This window comes from Mus caroli, unplaced genomic scaffold (genome assembly GCF_978045245.1).
Source record: "Mus caroli unplaced genomic scaffold, Mus_caroli_1 scaffold_11, whole genome shotgun sequence".
Lineage (NCBI taxonomy): Eukaryota > Metazoa > Chordata > Mammalia > Rodentia > Muridae > Mus > Mus caroli.
In genome coordinates this window covers 46,362,303-46,381,966 of record NW_028227266.1, presented here as the reverse complement: position 1 = coordinate 46,381,966, position 19,664 = coordinate 46,362,303, and the positions used below count along the sequence as shown (strand labels likewise).

General features: G+C 46.2%; 1 protein-coding gene across 1 annotated transcript; it reads left to right on the top strand.

The window, feature by feature from the left end:
* Nucleotides 1-1,002: 1,002 nt before the first annotated feature.
* Rexo2 (RNA exonuclease 2) lies at nucleotides 1,003-13,039 on the top strand. The gene is made up of 7 exons (XM_021171786.3): nucleotides 1,003-1,258; nucleotides 2,135-2,218; nucleotides 6,286-6,363; nucleotides 6,980-7,091; nucleotides 8,375-8,483; nucleotides 9,630-9,683; nucleotides 12,594-13,039. The coding sequence occupies exons 1-7, from the start codon at nucleotides 1,112-1,114 to the stop codon at nucleotides 12,721-12,723; spliced, it is 714 nt and encodes a 237-aa protein (XP_021027445.1). The 5' UTR covers nucleotides 1,003-1,111; the 3' UTR covers nucleotides 12,724-13,039.
* The last annotated feature ends 6,625 nt before the right edge of the window (nucleotides 13,040-19,664 follow it).

The following is a 19,664-nucleotide window of genomic DNA, read 5'->3' as shown; positions in this document are numbered from 1 at the left end:
CTCTGGCCAAGCTTGGCAGGTCACCGGGGGAGTAGCTGAAATCCACTTGTAGGTTGCAGCATCCTTAAAGCTCTGATTAGGCAACAATGTTTGTCTCACAAAACCAGCTCACCCGGTAGGAATAACTATGTCACCAACCACAAGCTCTGTAATTACTGGCAACACAGCTTTCAGAAAAAGACACAGAGTATGTGATTCAAGACTGAGCACGTTTGTGACAAAATTGCCCTTTGCAGAGGTGTTTGCTACTGAGCTAAAATATAAGATTCCCGCAGAGGCCCCTTGAAGCGTAGGTGATGAAAACTGTATCTATTGTGGGAGATTAAGGAACCGTCTATTAAAACCAGAGCGATCGACAAAGGCAGAGCGGAGGACAGAGCAAGCAGAGCTATTCCAACTCTCTTTAGTGGGCTGTAAAAGGTAGAATAGTATACGATCTAACAACCGAAACACAGCCTACACGTCCTGGCATCCTAGAAAACGAGACAAGGCTTCTGCCAATAATGGGAAAGGAACATTTATGGAACACCTGATATGTGCGAAGTCATCTTTCAGACAAGAGACCATTTAAGGACTCCTAAACGGTGATGGCGGAATTGGCCTTGTAGCTCAAAAGAGCACGTCACTCGGATTCCAAGTAAATAAGAAATATACTCAATACGTGGAAGGGAGGAGCAGGTTAAAAAAAAAAAAACAACCAAAAAACCGGAGGGAGGTAGCAGTAAGGAAAAGGTACATTAAAACAATTCTTAAACATATAACCATATTTTTTCAAAGTAAAACCTCTTCAACTTCGCAGCTTAGAACTAATAAAAACTCAGGAATGATATCTCCTGGAAACAGACAAACTTTAGCGGTGAAATACTAGCAAGTCCCTTAACATCCGAAAACACGTGGCGGGGGAGGGGAGCGGGAGGCTGGACCAAGGACTCCTACTCCCATCAGCCCTTTCGGCAGCCGAGCGTAGCTGTGGAGGGCGAGCCGATGCCTCGCATGCCGGGGCTTGTAGTCTTCTCCCGGCACCTCCCCGTGGGTTTGCGACGTTTAGCGACTGTGGCGCCTGCGCGCGCTGGGCCGGCGGGGCTGGGGCCGTGGCGGCTCGTGCCGGGTGATGCTAGGCGTATCCCTGGGCGCCAGGCTGTTGCGGGGCGTGGGTGGCAGGCGCGGGCAGTTCGGGGCGCGAGGTGTCAGCGAAGGTAGCGCAGCCATGGCGGCAGGGGAGAGCATGGCTCAGCGAATGGTCTGGGTGGACCTGGAGGTGAGAGTGCGGCCGGGGCGAGGAGGGTGCGGGGAGGCGAGCGCAGATTCGCGCGTGGGACCGAGGGACTCCCCTGTCCCGGGAAGCAGCAGGGATCTGGGTGTCAGGTGCGACAGGTGAGCACCGCCCCAGGAGCCCCGAGTCAGGAGTTTTTGCGGGGTCTGGGACTGTCCCTGGACTGTGGGGTTTCTTTCCATCTGGGTGGAGCCGTCCATGTGTCTCCCCTCTCCCTAACCTCGACCTCCACCCAGAAGTGAATTTGTGTTACGCGTTAGTGACTCTGAGGATCGTGGGTGAGAGTTGGGGCAGCGACTCTGAGCCCTGCTCCGTCCCCACCTCCTAGCCTTAAAAGACTAGGTTGCTTAAGCTAGGACTCAGGAGATGACTCAGCCTTACCCCTCATTCCATAAAAGAGAAAATTGAGGCCCCATTGGAAGATTCAAGTTACCCATTTTAGTTTTAACGCATTCATACCTAGGCCTCTTTTGAACTCCGGTTTTCTGCTTACGAACTGAGTTCATTTGTTAACTTTTTTTGTTGGGAAAACTTCGGAAACCATTGTAAGTCTCTGAGAGGTAATGTTAGTGAGTTCACTTTTCAGTAGTCAAGTATTCATCCTGCTTACTTTGAGTCTGTTCCCAGGACAAATGTGTTTGACAATAGCTGGCCCGCAGTAAGTGCCTTTAGCAATCTCTGAGCACTCAGAACTTACTATCCTGAGTACTGTCCAGAAACACCATTACTGATCATAGAATGTGAGCTGGGTCTACACACAAAGGAATCTCTGTTAAATAAACTTGGGCAGAAAAGGTTAAAAAAAAAAAAAAAAGGTGGTTTCATGTGTTTGTTATATGCTTATTTATTTATGTTTTACAGATGACAGGATTGGACATTGAGAAGGACCAGATTATTGAGATGGCCTGTCTGATAACTGACTCTGATCTTAACATTTTGGCTGAAGTAGGTGATGCCGTGTAAATACGTTCATACCACTTAAAGGGCATTGAGGATCTAAAGGTGCCTTCTTCTGATCTCACTGAAAAACTTAGCAGATTGAGGTCTGTGTAGATTAAGGCCCAGTGCTATAGACTAGGACAATGTAATATAATATGTTAGAGTTGGTATTGGAACCAACATAATCCACTTCATAACCGGATTAAGTTTTCAGTTGAAATGTACAGAATTCCCCTCCCCCCCCAAGGCTACAACAGTTCTGCAGGGTTTACACGTGTATTCTTAGTCCTCAGGATGATAAGATAGGCTCTGTTAATGATGTTCATGGGTTACAAGAGATTTGGGGGACTTGCTCAAGAGCATTTGGCTAGGTGTTGGGGAAGCTGGTTAAACTACTCTCTAAACACAGGCAGTCTCAAGTGCTCCCACCAGTATCCAGCCAGCTGGGTCCTCATCATGCTTGGTGTCCCCTGAGAGAGTTTCCCATCTCTATGTCCTACCTTCGGCTTTAATTCCATATATAGTCCCCCTTATACCACTCCATCAGGGATTGGTTCCAGGATTCCTCTGTAGATACTTAAATCTCACTCACCTGGATCCTGGAAGGAGATGCAGTATTTCTCATGTACTTTGAATCACCTCTAGATTGCCTGTTGTCATTCTTGTGCTCCCAATAGAATACCTGATACGACGTTGGTGCGTGTAAGTCGTGTTTACACCATGTGGGTTAGGGAATGTTAAGTAAAAAAAAAAAAAGTATCCGTATGCGTTCCTTACAGACCAATGACGTGTCCGTCTGAGCTGGTTGACTCCTCACAGAAGACACCCATTGTCCCAGGTGGCTGATGGCCTTCTCAGCTAGACTGTGTGGTTCTTGCACCTCTGTGTTAGGGCTTTAGAACATCTATAGACACACTTTTAGAATGTGTGCTCACGGTGATTTTATCACTCTGTTAATGCTGCCTTTAACTGAAACCTTTAGCAGAACAAATAGAATAGACCTGTTGGCACTTGCGTTTAAGCACCTATGAAGCGTTTTAAAAGATGAAATCCCTGACCTTGATACCATCCTCAATATTCGAAGTCATTAAAGAACAAAATAGGCCAGGCATAGTGGCAGGAGTCTTTAATCCCAGCACTTGGGAGGCAATGGCAGGTGGATCTCTGTGAGTCTGGGACCAGCGAGGTCTATATGACTAGTTCCTGGGCAGTCAGGGCTACCTGGTGGGGGTGGAGAGATGGCTCAGCAGTTAAAGCATGCACTACTCAATCATGAAGACCAGAGTCTGTGTCCTAATACCCAGGTCTCACAAGCACCCGAATCTCCACCTCTAAAGGAGTCGGCCGTACCAGACACGTGCATACGCATAGAAATCAAATGAAACAACAAATCCTGTAGAGATGGGGCAGGTATGCCCGCGGAAAGAAGAGTCTAGTTAATAAATTAGGTTTTCAGAGCACAGGCTCAGTGGACACTGGAGCCACAGCCATTTCCCGTTTACAGTTAGGACGTCTTGTTATTCCCTGGGTAAGCAAAAGGACTTTTCATTCTCTGGATAGAGCATTTTTAGCTGGGCACGATGTCACACACTTTTCATCTCAGCGCTTCAGAAGGCAGAATCAGGGTGATCAATGTGTGTTTGAGCCTAGGCTGGTAGATAGAGTAAGTTCCAGGTCATCTTGGGCTATACAGTGAGACTCTATCTCAAAACAACAACAGCAAAACCTAAACAAACAAACACAAACAAACAAACAAGCATTTAGAGGTGAATTCCTGTCTTGTAGTGGCATCAAGGCTTATCATCTCGTTGAGAACCATGAGACTATTATATTTCTTACAACAGTTTCCTGTATAAATCCAGTCCTGAGCTTTCGCTTTGGGCACTTATTTTTCTGACTTGGGATATTTTTGGTGATGAATGGTCAAGTGTCTTTATTTTGTCATCCCTGCTTACTCTTGGCTAAAGAAGTGTTTTCCTTTTAGACTGTGGATGACCTGAAATGCGGTTTAATGGATCAGTTGGTTGATATGTACTCGGGGAACTATGGTGTGTGTCCATACAGTTGCTCATGAATAGGGTGTTTGTTCAGAGGCTTAAGTCAGATGAGGATGAGGGTATTAAGAAAAATACTTAAGGGATGTCAGTTGCGTGGGGAGTATGTTTTATTTTCATGGAAGAGTCTGAGGAAAGCACTGTTCGCTGTTTTGCAAATGTCATTTGGAGTCTTAATTTGCCAAAGGTCAGGTGATTGATAGTATGGATTTCTGTTCTTCAATTTTTTTTTTTTTTGACATAGCTTTTATTTCTCCACCAAGATTGTTGACATCTGTTTTTGTATTTGGCTACAATTCAGTTTTAGACAAGTGGCCTATTTTAGTACAGTTCTAGACTAGCTGTAGAGTTTACTCTATAGTGGCTCAGCAGGAAAGGCAAAGGCTCTTGCTGCCAAGCCTGACAACTTGAATTTGATCCTTAGGAACCACGTGGTGGAAGGAGAGGACCAGCTCTCAAAAGTTGGTTTCTGGCCTGTCCGTTCAAACACACACACACACACACACACACACACACAAACACACACACGCACAGAGGAATATGTTACACTTACATTCTTGCATATAAATAAGTAAGATCAATACATTTTAGAAAAAGAATATAAAATGTGTTGGTTATATAAACTTGCATTCATTTCAGTGATTGGACTGTGAGTTTAGCACCTTACCTGTGTGTGTTTATCACCTTACTCCTTGCATTCTGTTAGGGCATGTTAAGGAAAGTTAGGCTTTCTTGTGACCCTTGCTTTTGAAGGTGAAACAAAAATCGTTTGCTAAATCCCACGTGTTAGGCTCTGTAACAGACTCACAATTTTATCACCTGGGCCAGAGGGCTGGCCAGCTGGCTCGGTGGGCGGAAGCATCGCCTCTGACACTGATGGCCTGAGATGGGTATCAGAACCTGCTTGGTAGACGGAAGAGGTGACTCTCACAGTTGTTCTCTTACTTCCACGCTCGTGTGTGTGTGTGTGTGTGTGTGTGTGTGTGTGTGTGTGTGTGAGAGAGAGAGAGAGAGAGAGAGAGAGAACACAGATAAAATGTAAGGGCTAGAGAGATGGCTCAGTAGTTAAGTAGCACACTGCTCTTACAGGGGACCAGAGTTCAGTTCCCAGCACCCATGTTGGGCAGCTCCTCGGCTGTCTGTAACTCCATCCATCTGTGCTCCGTGGCTTCCAAGGACACCAGCATGCATGTACACAGGCAGACAAGAATACACATAACTAAAAATAAAAAGTTTTTTCTTTTTAAATTTAAAGAAAGAAATAAATTGAACTGAAAATTCAAGGACCATTTTTCTTTAGGTATTACTAGTTATTTCTGTAAAAACCATTTCCTTTTAATATATAAAACTACTGAAAATAACAGGGTAAGTGTATCCACAGTGCACATATAGCAGCCTGTTGTGTTTATTTGGTCCTCCTCCTCCACAGCCTTCTTCAGAGTGTCTGTATTTTCTTCGTGTTTTGTGTGCAAATGTAAATGGGTATTAAAAACAACAAACATGTCTAGGTGGTGGCGTAAGTCAGTACAGTGCTTGCTGTTGTAAGCAGAGAACCCCGACCGAGTTAGATCACACCGACATGAGAAGCCAGCCTGGCAGTGTGCATCTGCAACCTAAGTCCCAGGGCAGTGGAAATAGGCCACTCTTTGGGGGCTTGCTAGCCAGCGTAATTGGCACGCCCGAGTCCCCAGGTGGACGGCTCCTGAGGAGGAACACCACAGAGGAAGGTTGTCCTCTGAGCTCACATGCACGTGTACAGAGGCCCCTCTCCCAGTACACTCATAAATCAACACAAGTTGAAAGTAGGGTTGTTTCTGTTGATTCTTCTGAGACAGGGTCTCACTTTGGAGCTCTGGCTGGCTTGGAACTTGCTATGTAGACCAGACTGGCCTCAAATTCAAAGAGATCCGTATTCACCCCGACTCAGCTTCTCAAGTGCAGTGATGGAAGGTGGGCATCGCCGTGCCGAGAGCGAGCTTCTGTTGGTTCATGATGACTAATGGCTCTCCCCACCTACAGGGTCCCAACCTGATTATCAAACAGCCGGACGAGTTGCTGGACAGCATGTCAGACTGGTGCAAGGAGCATCACGGGAAGGTAACATTACCAAATGCCAGGATTGCTGCTTGGGGGATCGGTCACAAGCTTGTCGCTCCCCACATCTGACGGCTGTGCCCTTGGCGGACGGTGTTATGAAAGGGTTAGAGGACGGTGGCTTAGGCAAGCCCGGGCGGCTGCTTGCTTTTTCACTTTTCACTCTGGGACCTCTCGAGATTACCTCCTCCTGAATACCCTCTTTTTTTTCTCTCTTCTACATTCAGTCTGTCGCGAACGCATTGTGGAGTTTTGAGTGTTACTCAAGTCAGTCTTTTGGATAAGGTTAGACCTCGACCCGCAGAGAAGGGGGACTACCGCTCTCCTGTTGGGAGCTGTTTCTTCCCAGAGGTTCTATCCTTGGACTCTGAGAGCCATCTTTTCTGACCGTGGAAGTGATATTAACACATCAGGAACATAACTTAATTCGGTTCAGCTTCTTTAAGGCACGAAATTGGTGTAAAAGATGGCAGTTTCAGTTCAAACTTGAGCCCCCAAGAGCGGGTCCAGCTGTGGTTCACAGTTACCCGTTTTAGAAGTGAAGTTTCATTTTTCTGGATACCTTTGCAAACTGACTTCATGTGTTTGTGATGGGGGGGCTGGGGATTCTCTCTTGCAGTCTGGTCTCACCAAGGCAGTGAAGGAGAGTACAGTTACACTGCAGCAGGCAGAGTATGAATTTCTGTCCTTTGTACGACAGCAGACTCCTCCGGGGCTCTGTCCACTTGCAGGTAAAATCCAATCCTATGTCTTATCGCGTAGATAGTCTTCTATAGTAGTGGTTCGAGTAACTCAAGTCCCAGAGAGACCAGCTGAGGCCTTGCCTTCCACTCACCTGATTCGGAGTGCTCGTGCACTTTTGTATATCGGTGCAATGGCTTGGAACTCGATCTGAGAAACACACATGAACTCAGTAGCACGCCCCCCACCCCCCGCCCCCCATATGTTTTTATTATGGAAAAAAAAACTCCAGATGCACAGGAAGGTTGAATTTGGTCATCATTAATCTCTGCCGCCTTGGATTCCCCTTATATTTTTCTGGCTGCTTTTGGACATTTGAAAACAAATTGCTAGTTTTGCCATACTCCTTCCTAATGTCCCCCTCAAACAGCTCCTAAGAGTAAGGACGTTTTCTTACATAACACAGTATTATTACTGCATTGGAAATAACCCCATTTAAGAATACCTGTGGTTCCCAACCCACATTTGAAGCACCCTCAAGTGTCTGTTTTTGAACCCAAAGTTAGTCGTTGCTCATATCTATTTTATTCGGTTATTTTGTCTCTGGTTGGTTAGTCTAAAGTCATTCACCTGTCTTTTTTTGTAACGCTGATTTTTTAAAGTGACCAGATCTACTATAGTAGGATTTTTAAAGGGTTGACATTGTCAGAGGGAGGGTAATGTTCTGTTGGGTGTGTGTGTTTACATTTCTATATGTAAATTAACGTGGCAACTAACATTTTAAAGACAAGGAAAAGTTTTGGCATTACACATAACATATATTGTATAAATTTTTTTTCCTTAGCTGATGCGGCTGATGTCTATTTTAAAGTTCTCATTTAAAAATCCAGTGTTTAAAATAGAAATTACTGTATGAAAGCATGAATGTGGATATGACTTGTCAAAAATATTGGAATGTAAAATAAAGGTTTATCTACTATATGGTTCAGTTAAATTTTTAGTGTTAGTAGTGTGGATTTTGTGACACTGGGAACAAGTTTGCACATCTGGTAGGAACTTGAAAAGTAACAGACTTAAACGCTTTTAAGTATATGGAGTGCTAGACACTCATCCGCCCACGAGAGGCCGCTTTCGAGTTTCTTGTGAACTAGACTGAGGACCTGCTGGGGACTCTGGATTTGTAACTACCCTGAGGTACTCAGACTCGATGGAGACATCCAGAGATGCTTTTTAGGAACGGTTAACTTCCATTTCCAGTATGATCTATGAATGTCTGTATCATTCTGTACACTGTTAGAAATGTGCAGACGTGGTATGCTTCCTGTCTTTCTAGGGAACTCAGTTCATGCAGATAAGAAGTTTCTTGACAAACACATGCCCCAGTTCATGAAACATCTTCACTATAGGATAATTGATGTGAGCACTGTTAAAGAGCTGTGCAGGTAAGGGCTGCATTTAGGATCTGTTACATTACCTCGTGTAGCGTCTCTTAATGGAGAACTTGTAGAAAATAATCAGCTAGAATAGAGGGCACTGAGTGGGTGTTTGTCTTCCTCATTCCAGTCTCTTTTCCAGGAGCCCGAATGTATTCTGAGTGGCGAGGCTTGGGAGAAACGTCACAAGTCTTCCACTCAGATTTCGTTAAAGCAGAGAGTGTATGCGTTGGCCTGCCCATTGAGAACACAGAGGTGGAAAACTCTTTGAGTAGCTCAGGGTCTAGTGAGTTGACAGAAGTGTAAAAAACACCTTAAAAATAAACCGCCTAATGGGAGCGCTTATGCAGAATATGAGGGGGCCAGGAGGAGCTTATGGGCTGCAGCAGCACGGGGAGTCAGAAAGCTTTATCTGGCACACAGCCTTTCGAATGAGATTTAGAGGTTTGAATGAGGAACGAGCATTCCTGAATGCAAGCAGAGATGGGAGGGTGCTCGGGAATTGAAAGCTAAGACAACACAGGCACAGGGGTGCTGGCAGAGAGCACATAGGCACAGGTGTGCCTAGCATGCAAGAAGTTCTGTCCGATGCTTGGATGAGGGACGAAAGAGAAGCATTAGACAGGGTTAGTGTTTCTTTCCAGCTGGTAGATGGTGGGACTGACTGTTCCAAAGAAAAGGAGAGGCGGAGACTAAGAGCCACACCCATGGATGGGAGTGGAGGATGTGTGGTCCTATGTATAGTAACTTAGAAGTGTCTCGTGGGTCGGGTGGGGATGCCCAGTAGTTAGATATGTAGGACAGAAATTGTGGCGAGGGCTGGGTTGGCGTTAGAGTCTTAGGAGTCCTCTACATTGACAAGCTTGATAAAGAGAGTATCTCGGGTGAAGAGAGGGAACGCCTTTCTCCATTGTGAATCCCTCGGAAGAGGCTGGGGAATGTAGCTCAGTTGGTTGAGTGCTTGCTTAGTGTGTAGTCGATTCCCTGCCCCTCCTAAACCGGGCGAGATGGAGCTCGAGGGTCTGGAGGCCAGCCTGAGCTCCCTGGGACTCCGTCTCAAACACAGAGAAACCCGTAGACAGATGGCTTGAAGGTGACTGCTTAGTGCGCTTGAGATGGCCGCCTTTGAGAGTTGATAATTTTTACTGTGTATAGACGCTGGTACCCAGAAGATTATGAATTTGCACCGAAGAAGGCTGCTTCTCACAGGTAAGATCGGGACCTACCAAGGGTCTGCCAGGGCGACACACGCTCAACCCCAGTTCCAACCTCTAAACAAGAACCGCTCTACTCCATTCTTCCTTACTGGGCAAAGGATAAGTCTGAGTAGTGGAAGAAGGAAAACGTTCTTTTTCATTTCTTTATTTATTTTTGTTTTTTTCCAGACAGGGTTTCTCTGTGTAGCCCTGGCTGTCCTGGAACTCACTCTGTAGACCAGGCTGGCCTAGAACTCAGAAATCCGCCTGCCTCTGCCTCCCGAGTGCTGGGATTAAAGGTGTGCGCCACCACCGCCCGGCGAAGGAAAACTTCGTCACACCGAGTCCCGAGCTTGCTGGTCGGGCTTCTTGTTCTCAGTCTTTGACTTTTTGGTTTTTGTTGTTTTATTTTTTGTCATATAGTCTTGTTACTTTCTTAAAACTTGGTTTGGAAATAAGATGAGACAATTTGTGTCCTTTGTGGAAACTGGCACCGTTGGTCCCCTTCTCCCAGAGGACACGCAGACAAGGGTGGCCATCTGATGTTAGAACAGTGTAAGAAGCTCTTCTCCGACCTGGATACTTTTGCTTTTCTGGCGTGTCTGTGCTTGCAGCCCCAGGCATATATCGTTTCTTGTGAAATTTGCAGCCACTTAGGAAGAACGGCTGACTGGTAAGGACAGTCTGAGGGAAGCATTTGGTTTCCTGATTCCCTTAGTTGATAACACTGAATACAGATCTGCTTAGACGATACTCTGTAGTGTACAGTTTGAGGCATCACAGAAAGACCAGTGTGTTTACAGGGGTATACCCAAATGATAGCATACCAATCCAGCTCTAAGACACTGTATCAGAAACAAGAAGGTTTGGGAGTTTTGACTTTTCCCGATTTTATTGATTTTCTTATGTGTGTGTGTTTATGTGTATGTGGAAGATACATGTGTGAAGATACAGAGGACAGCTTGCAGGAGTCAGGCCTGGTGGTTGAACTCAGGCTGTCAAGCTTGGCAGAAGTATCTTTCCCCGCTGATCCATCTCACCAGCTTCAGTTTAGGAAGCTGATAGCCACCTACAGTTTCCCATCCTTCTATCCCTAAGTAGGTTTGAAGAAGACTTGCCTCTGTAATATAACAGGTAGACATTTCTTCAAAGAAGTGTGGCTACTCACACAAGAAGGCATAACTCATAACTGTACATAAACTTATGTCAAGATTAGGCCCAGGCTAATGCCCATTGGGTTCTGAAAGCACCTTGAGATGTCTGGTCTGTTTCAGAGCTCAGTGTTGTGTGGTAAGAGATGTATTGTTGGGGAAGCACCTGCCTCACAGTCATAAGCACTTAGGCCTAGGCTCAGTCCCCAGAACCCATGTCACAGTGCTGGGCGAGGTGGTGTGTGCTCTGTTCTCAGTGTTGCGGGGACAGAGAAGGGCCCCTAGGGTCCCGTGGTCTGCCACTCTAGTCTAGTTGGGGGGGCTCCAGGCCAATGAGAGACCCTTGTCTCAAGAATTGGATGGCATTCCTGAGGGTGAGGCCCTCGGTTGTCCTCTCTCCTACATGTGCATGCATGCATACATACATACATACATACATGTGAAATTACGTCTCCAAATAATATTTCACATTCATTCTTTGACAATATCATGCATATTTCCAATCTATCTTGGTCATATCAACCGCAGCTCCCCCCTTCCCATCACTACACCCCCTTCCTTAAGACATTCTTTAAGTGTCCCCCTCTTACCTTATGTCTATTTTGTTTCTTTTCTTTTTTTGTGGGGGTATGGGTGGGTTGAGACTAGGTCTCTGTGTAGTTCTGGCTGTTTTAGAATATTTAGAACCATTTAGACCAGGCTGCCCTCAAACTCAAGAGCTCTGCTTGCTTCAGACTCTGGAGTGCTGGGATTAAAGGTGTACACCACCACACCTAACTTCCTTTTGTTGTTGTTTAACCTACTGAGTCACGCATGGATGTGGGGTCATCCACCAGAATATGGGTGGCCCTGGCATTGAAGAAAATTGACCCCCTCCTCTGGCAGCCATCACTTGCCAATAACTCTTCAGCTAGGGGTAGGGAGCTGTATTTTTGAGTTTTAGTCCTCTGCTAGATACACACACACACACACACACACACACACACACACACAGGACTTAGGAAGAAAGTGGGTTACTGCCTTAGTCACAGAAGTGAATGCCATAAAACTCCAGCACTGATGTTTGTGCAGTGAATTCTCTTGAAGAGGCCCTTAGCCCACCACTGTGGACTGACTCGCTTGCGCGCCATTTTAATAGTCACGGTTACCTGATTTCTCAGGCTTCAACGGCTGAGAAACAACATTGTCTGAGAAGAAAGGCTGTTAGGTGGAGGCAGGCTGCCACTGGTCCTAGCACAGATTACCACAAGAGAGGAGGCAGGGCCTCCTTTATGGCTAGCGACTGTATGATCTGGATAATTGGCGTTCATTAGGATGACTGAGTCAGGAGCTGTGGTGGGTATGTAGGTGGATTCTGCTTGGGGGCGCCCCTAACTATTGCATAGTGGTTCCCAGACTTCGGGTCTTGGGCTGCTGCTGGGAAGTGTTCCATGAATGTGCTTGGCTGCATTGCAGAAATAGTGTATGTGTAGTTCAGGCTCTTCTTAGGAATTCACAAGAACCGTGTTAAGTTAGTAAATGCTTTGCAGAGGACATTCGAGAGGGAGTGGCTAACCGGTCCCCTCCACCCGAGACATGCGCCACAGTCCTCTGGAGCGGTGTGGGGATTTCTGATCTACTTCTAAATGATAAAACAAAGCAGCATCCGCCCTGCCCCGCCCCGCACCGGCTCGTGGCCACTGCCTGGCTCCCGCAGGTCACGGTTTTCCATCTCTGGGGTTTGGGGTATTTTTTTTTTTTTTTTCTTTTCAGTGTGGTGTGTTTGCTTGTAGGGCACTGGATGACATTAGTGAAAGCATCAAAGAGCTTCAGTTTTACCGAAATAACATCTTCAAGAAAAAGACAGACGAAAAGAAGAGGAAAATTATAGAAAATGGAGAGAGTGAGAAGCCTGGGAGTTGATGCCGGTTCTCAAGCCGCAGAGCCTGGCTCTCAGCAGCCACGTTAGCGTCTCTCTCTCTCCTGCTGCTGATGGCTTGGCACAGCACCTTTTCTAAAGAAAAAAAAAATTCTTTTTTCCAGTTAACTTTGCCTCTTCATACTCCTCAAGCAGACAAGACCTCACTCCTCCGATTCTTCTAATCTGCTGTTTCTGTTCTGACCGCGGCTCCTTTGTTAGCTTCAGGCCACACCCGCCCCCTCAGTCCATATCTGCACTTGCTCATAGGCCGTTCCTTTTATTTGAATAATAAATAAAGCTAGTTCTATTGAAATGCAACCCTTTTGGCACCCTCTGCTCTTTATCACACAGTTGTTGGGTACAGGTGTTTAAGTAGTGTGGCTCAGGCTTAAATTACTCAGAAGCAGCTGATGAACTAAACTGTGTGTTTCGAACAGGGAGTAAACTTAAATTTCGTTTGCTTTACCCATGAGAGTGGAGGGAGGAGCTAGGTAAAGATTTGGGCTCATCATTACCCAGCTAACGAGCTCTGGGATAGACCACTCTCCACCACGTACAAGACATTCAGGTAAGCACACAGGGGTGTGTAGGGGGGTCCCTAGTCTCTGTTAGCTAGAGAATATGTGCCAGGCAGTCTCCGTGTTGTGCTTATAGACCAAAACTAACCTGTTCCCTTAGGTAAGTAGCCAAGAAGGGATTTCAGTGTGAATATGTTAAGTCCCCAATCTAGCTAGTCAAAACCGCTGGATGGGCACCTCGTTCTGACTGACATCCCCTAAAGGCTGTTCAGAATTGGGAAAGGGTGCACTGCCTCTTATCGAGAACCACCAGAAAGACTTTTATGATGGTCTCAAGTTATACCCTCATTCAGGTTCTTGTATACTGTCTTAGTTATTAGGGTTTCCATTGCTGTGAAGAGACACCATGACCAAGGCAACTCTTATAAGGACAGCATTTAATTGGGGCTGGCTTACAGGTTCAGAGGTTCAGTCCATTATCATCAAGGTGGGAGCATGACAGTATCCCGGCAGGCATGGCGCAGGAGGAGCTGAGAGTTCCATGTCTTCATCCAAAGGCTGCTAGTGGAAGACTGACTTCCAGGCAACTAGGGTGAGGATCTTATGCCCACACCCACAGTGACACACCCATTCCAACCAGGTCACACCTATTCCAACAAGGCCACACCTCCAAATGGTGCCACTCCCTGGTCCAAGAATATACAAAGCATCACATATACATAGAATAGAATGGTCCTAATGTGTGCTGGTTATCCACGCAGAGAGCCCTAGGTAGTGGACTTGAGCTGTCAATATCTTCACCTGAGATACACTTGAATGTGGGCTGAGTTGTATTTCCTAGACATCTTTGGAGAGAGAAACGGAGGTTTTTGGTGGAACTTCTGCCAAATGAACAAAGTCAGCTTCAGGGTCACATATCTTATAATGGTCTGTGGGGCTAGAGAGATGGCTCAGAGATTAAGAGCGCTGGCTCCTCTTCCAGAGGACCTGGGCCAGATTCCCAGCACTGATATGGTGGCTCACAACCATCCCGGCAAACTCCAGTCTCAGGGAATCCAACACCTTCTGGCCTCTGTGGCTGTTGCATGTATGTAGTGTATAGCCATGCATTCAGGCAAACACTCTTACACATAAAAATAAATGTAGAAAAGTTTGAATAGATAAAGGGGCTAGAGAGATGGCTCAGCAGTGACACTGCTCTCGTAGAGGACTGAGTGTGCTCTCCAGCACCATTGTTGGGTATTTCACAACCAATTACTCCAGCTCCAAGGGATCTGGTGCCCTCGTCTGGACTCTGAAGGTACTGCACAGAGAGACATGCAAAGTTTGACTAGATCAGCATTTTTCAACTTTTCACAGAGGTTAAATATCAGATAATCCTGCATGTCCAATACTACATTACGATGTGTAACAATAGCAAAAAAATACAGCTATAAAGTAGCAAAGAAAATTCATTTATGGTTGGGGCTCACCATGGACATGAGGAACTGTATTAAAGAAGGTCACAGCATTAGCAAGGCTGAGAACCTCTGCTTTTTACTTAATGGTGTGGTTCAAATAGTTAAAACTGATGAGCAAACCGGACAGTCCCTGTAGGTGGGCAAACCGTGTGGTGGGCTTTAGTAGCGGTATCCGGATCCCAGTGTCTTGGCTCCCACTCTTGCATTAGAATCTGCAGCACAACAGCAAAGACCATCTTCTCAGATTTGAGGTGGAAACACCAAGCCTCCCTCCGCAGTACTAGGTAGCTAGGGAGCTAGCATCACTGGCACTTCCTGTGTTGCAGGCACAGAGCTTGATTCTCTAACCACGGCATTCAGGTTCATTCTAACAGTTCTCCCAGCTGGGTAACATTCACTTCACAGATACTGAAAATTGAGGTCAGGTAAGTGAACTTGACGGTGTTTGAGATGTAAGCCCTATTCCTTGGTTTGTGTGTGTGTTGAGACAGAATTTCTCTGTATAGCCCTGACTGTCCTGGAACTCACTCTATAGACCAGGCTGGCCTCAAACTCAGAAATCCGTCTGCCTCTGCCTCCCAAGTGCTGGGATTAAAGGCGTGTGCCACCACACCAGGTGCAATCCCTATTCCTAACTGCAACACGGATGTTGGCATAAGCCATGTGGTCACACACAACTGGGGACTTCAGTTTTCATCTAGTCGTGAGGTCCTCAACCTTCCCAACGCTGCGACCCTTTAATACAGTTCCTCATGTCATGGTGAGCCCCAACCATAAAATTAACATTCGTTGCTACTTTATAGCTGCAATTTCGCTACTGCTATGAATCGTAATGTAATCATCTAACATGTAGGATATCTGATAGGCGGCCTCAGTAAAGGTTGGTCAAACTGCATGTGTCTCTGGGTGCACTGCCCTCAGAGTCCAGAAGAGGGCACCAGATCCCTTGAAGCTGGATTGCCTGGCGCTTGTGAGCCCCAGCCTGGATGTTACAGCATCCAACAGGGTGCTGGAAACCAAACTCTGGTCCTCTGCATTGTGATAGCCACACAAATGGCTACCTTCCTGACTTCTGTATCTTGTTTAATAGACCTGTCATCCTGAAATAAAGCCCACATTACATTTAGTGAAATGATTGGCACCTGGCCTGAGGTGAGTCAGCAGACCGGCCTGAAGGCTTGAAGCCGCTCATTGCTTTTTACTGTGCTTAAGAAGTGAGGAGTTCTCTGTACGTGCTGGCACTTTGGATTTCTTTAGGGGTATCCCTGCAGCTCTAGAGTAATCTCTGTGACGAGAACATTGGTTTAAACTGCAACTTCAGCTCAAAAACCTCCGCATGTGTGCTATGCAGAGGCTGCTGCTACTCTCGGGGCCTCTCATGGAGTGATTCTCCTGTAAGCTGTATTCCTGGGGACATTAGATGTACTTCCCCTACAGACGGCTCAGGACGTGACCGAAGCAGCACCAAGGGATAGTCTACTTTAGCACCGCAGCCGTTTCACAGAGGTAAGTCATACCTGAGCGGTCTCATCGAGAAAACAGTACTGTTCAGAAACCAAAACCAACCAGACAAAAAGCTGGCAAATGCAGACAGAAACTGATCTTTGGCCACTTCTTTTTTTTTTTCTTTTTTAGACAGGGTCTCACCATGTGGCCCTGGCTGCCATGGGACTTATCATGTAAACCAAGCTGGCCTTGAGCTCATAGAGATTCGCCTTCATCTACCTCCCAAGTGATGGGATTAAAGCTGTGTGCCAGCTACCAGGCCCAGCAAAACTGGTCTTGGATGTGTGTGCTGTGAAGGCAAAGGGAATATAGCTAGTCACACTAAGTACAGGTCACACCAAGTACAGGTCACACTTGTGGTCACACTTGTGGTTGTAAATGAAACCCGCAGCAATAAGAACACATTGAGCGCCCCTGGGTCATCCAAATAGCCCCCCAGCTTTCGAAAATTAAGAAGCACTAGAGACAGAGAAGTCGTTTGTTGCTGCAATAAGCCATATGCAGCAGATTGATGACAACAAAAGATATTTTATTCTGTATCTGTTGATGAAGGCAAAAGCAATTAGGTTATGGATTTATTGCTCTACACTGTGCATCTGTTAGGAAGATTGAACCGTAGATATTTAAACAAAGCCTTTCATTTGAAAATGAAAGAGAGCCCAGTGAAGATGTAAACCAAGACATCTTCCAAAGCCCCCGCAGAGGTAAGGATTTATGTCTGCAGCCCCCTAGAAAGCAGGCTGACTCAGCAGGGCAGGCTGGAGGTGGGGTACCTGAGATATTGCTCAGTCAGTCTGGATTATTTAGCAAGCTTAGTTTTGCACATGGCTTGTTAATTTAGGATTACAGTGAACGAGGGCATCTCGGGAGAACACATGCTAGAAACTGGGGAATGGGAGCGTGGGGCAGCAACAGTGTTCGTGAGCATCACATGGACAAACATCCCACGGGTAGCCCACAGTATCATCCCGCGAGTAGCCACGGATCAGCACACGTTACATGACTTGGGTCCTATAGCCCTAGGCATGTGGTCTTATTGCTGTGGATGTCATTGCACTCGCCCGCTCACACCAAACACACATAATTCACCACGAATCATTTTCAGAATGATCCTGTCCTAGGGCCAGTATGCAATGGAAGCAGCTTGCAGGATCAAACCTGGGGACCCTGCCCCGTGTTCTTAGGAAGAGTTACAGCCTTTTGATTCTTATCAGGAACAAGCAGGAGGTAAGTTGGGGGTGGGGGTGGGGGCACTTGCTTTTCTGTCGGTGTCAGCAAGGTCTAAGGAATTGATGTTTTGTTAACGAGATGAGGGACGGTTAGTCAAGCTCTGTTCTTCAAGAGTATACAACAGTTTTACCCACTGACACAAAACATGCCTCTGAGTTCTGAGTTGTGTGTGCTTGACAGTCTAGATAAATTCCATTTTGAGTAGCTTACAAATGTGGAACAGTCTAGCTACAGGCATGTGTAATGTTGAGTATCTTTTTTAAAAAGTACATGGTGTGTGTATGTGTGGGGTGCATGTGTATGTAGTATGTGTGGTGTCCATGAATATGTGCAGAAGCCAAAGGAGGTCAGCCAGTGGCCTGCTTTATCGGTCAGTCGCTCTCTGCCTTATTTGCCTGACACAGGATCTCACACTGAACCTGGAGCTAGGCTGGCAGTCAGCAAGCCCCAGAGGTCCCTCTGTTTCCACCCCCACAGTGATGGTGGCACAGTCACACGTGGCCACACTCATGCACACGCAGTGAGCACCCAACCCACCAAGTCCCTTTCCAACCCCCGTGTCATACTTTCGTCTCTCTTGGTTATACTGTGTTCAATCAATCATTTTTTTTTCTATACATTCTTTTTCATCTCAGATGTTCAACAATACTTTGTTACCTAATTCTACATTACTCTGTTTTCAAGATCTGTGAAATGGGCTCATGTGGTAGCTAATCATTATGTATATAAGTACATAACTCAGAGCCAGCAGAAACTTTGAGATAGCTGGGAACCACGGGTCGGGCCACCAAAGAACAGCTGAGCACACCAGGAAGGGCAGGACTGCAAGCTTCCGGAGGCTGGGTGCCCTTCTGTGCCCTAGGGCCACTGCCCCACATTCATCCTCAGTCTTTACTTTAGGCAGCTTTGGGTTTTACCGAAGGCAAAACTGCAGCATCTGGGTATTCCTGAGAGAACACAGCCTCTATGCCGAGAAGGATGCTACAAACACTGTCGGCTGCCACCGCTATTTCGCAGGTTTATTTTAAAACAATGAGGATGTAGGTTCAGAAAGAAAGGACAGGTACTTTAAGTGGAACGGGTTTCATTTTGTGGAAATTGCAATCATGAGCTTTTTGTTCATTGTATTTTAAAACAACTAAAAACCATAGATTTAATCTGTACGTGTCAGTCCTCAGGTTAGAGTTTGGGACTCATTTATCTATGTGTCTGTCTGTCTGTCTGTCTGTCTGTCTGTCTGTCTGTCTTCCTGTCTGTCTATAGATATCTATCTATCCATCCATCTACAGGATCTCAACTGTGTAGCTGGTCTGGAACTTGCTATGTAGACCAGGCTGGCCCCTGGAACTCAGAGAGATCACCTGTCTTTCCTCCTGATATGTGAGTATATTTTGGTCATTTTTTTCACCCCTACTACCCTCGCTCATCCCTCTCCCGCCCTGACAGAATCCTTTCCTTCTACAGGTCCTCCCTACTTTCCTATCTTGCTCTTTTATCATCCACCAAATTTAATTTGGTTGCTCTTGTGAGTGTACATGAGGATTTACTGTAGCATGAGCAAGATACCTGTGGCTAAAGAACTGAAAAAATATGATTCCCACTTCCCTGATGTTCTTTTCTTTTTTTCTTTTTTTAGGTTTTTCGAGACAGGGTTTCTCTGTATAGCACTGGCTGTCCCAGAACTCACTTTGTAGACCAGGCTGGCCTCAGAAATCAGCCTGCCTCTGCCTCCCGAGTGCTGGGATTAAAGGCATGCACCACCATGCCCCGGCTCTTCCCTGATGTTCTTAACTGCCCAAAGTTTCTCAGTAGGGGTGGAGCCTTGGAGCCCCTCCTCCATTTGTGCTGGAATATCGTGGGACTGCCTTGTGCAGGTGAGAGTTGAGTGTGATGCCACCACGTCATGGCCATATGTCACTATCCTCCCACTGCGCTTAGCATTCCGTCATTATTTCTGTGCGCTACAGCATGAAAGGATTTGGAAAGCATCTTCATCGTGGATGAAGTTGAGATGCGGTTGCTGTGGTAATGATCAGGGAAGCAAGTGGCTGAGATTGCTTTGACCGTGTCTTCCTATCTTCCACATGTCCATTGAGCCTGTTGAGTCTTTCCAGCAGTGTAGCCAATTCCTTAGTGATTTAAACTTTGTTTCTCTAGGCTTGACATTCTGAAGTCATGACCTTCAGCCATAAGTAATGCCTTTGATACTTTGAGGTTGACTTTTCGAAG

What these genes read in the sequence shown, in the direction of transcription:
- Rexo2 (XM_021171786.3), top strand. Translation starts at nt 1,112, where the DNA reads ATGCTAGGCGTATCCCTGGGCGCCAGGCTGTTGCGGGGCGTGGGTGGC. An exon ending in GCAAGGAGCATCACGGGAAG is followed by an intron (nt 6,364 to 6,979) that starts GTAACATTACCA and finishes TCTCTCTTGCAG; the next exon opens with TCTGGTCTCACCAAGGCAGT. An exon ending in AAGAAGGCTGCTTCTCACAG is followed by an intron (nt 9,684 to 12,593) that starts GTAAGATCGGGA and finishes GTTTGCTTGTAG; the next exon opens with GGCACTGGATGACATTAGTG.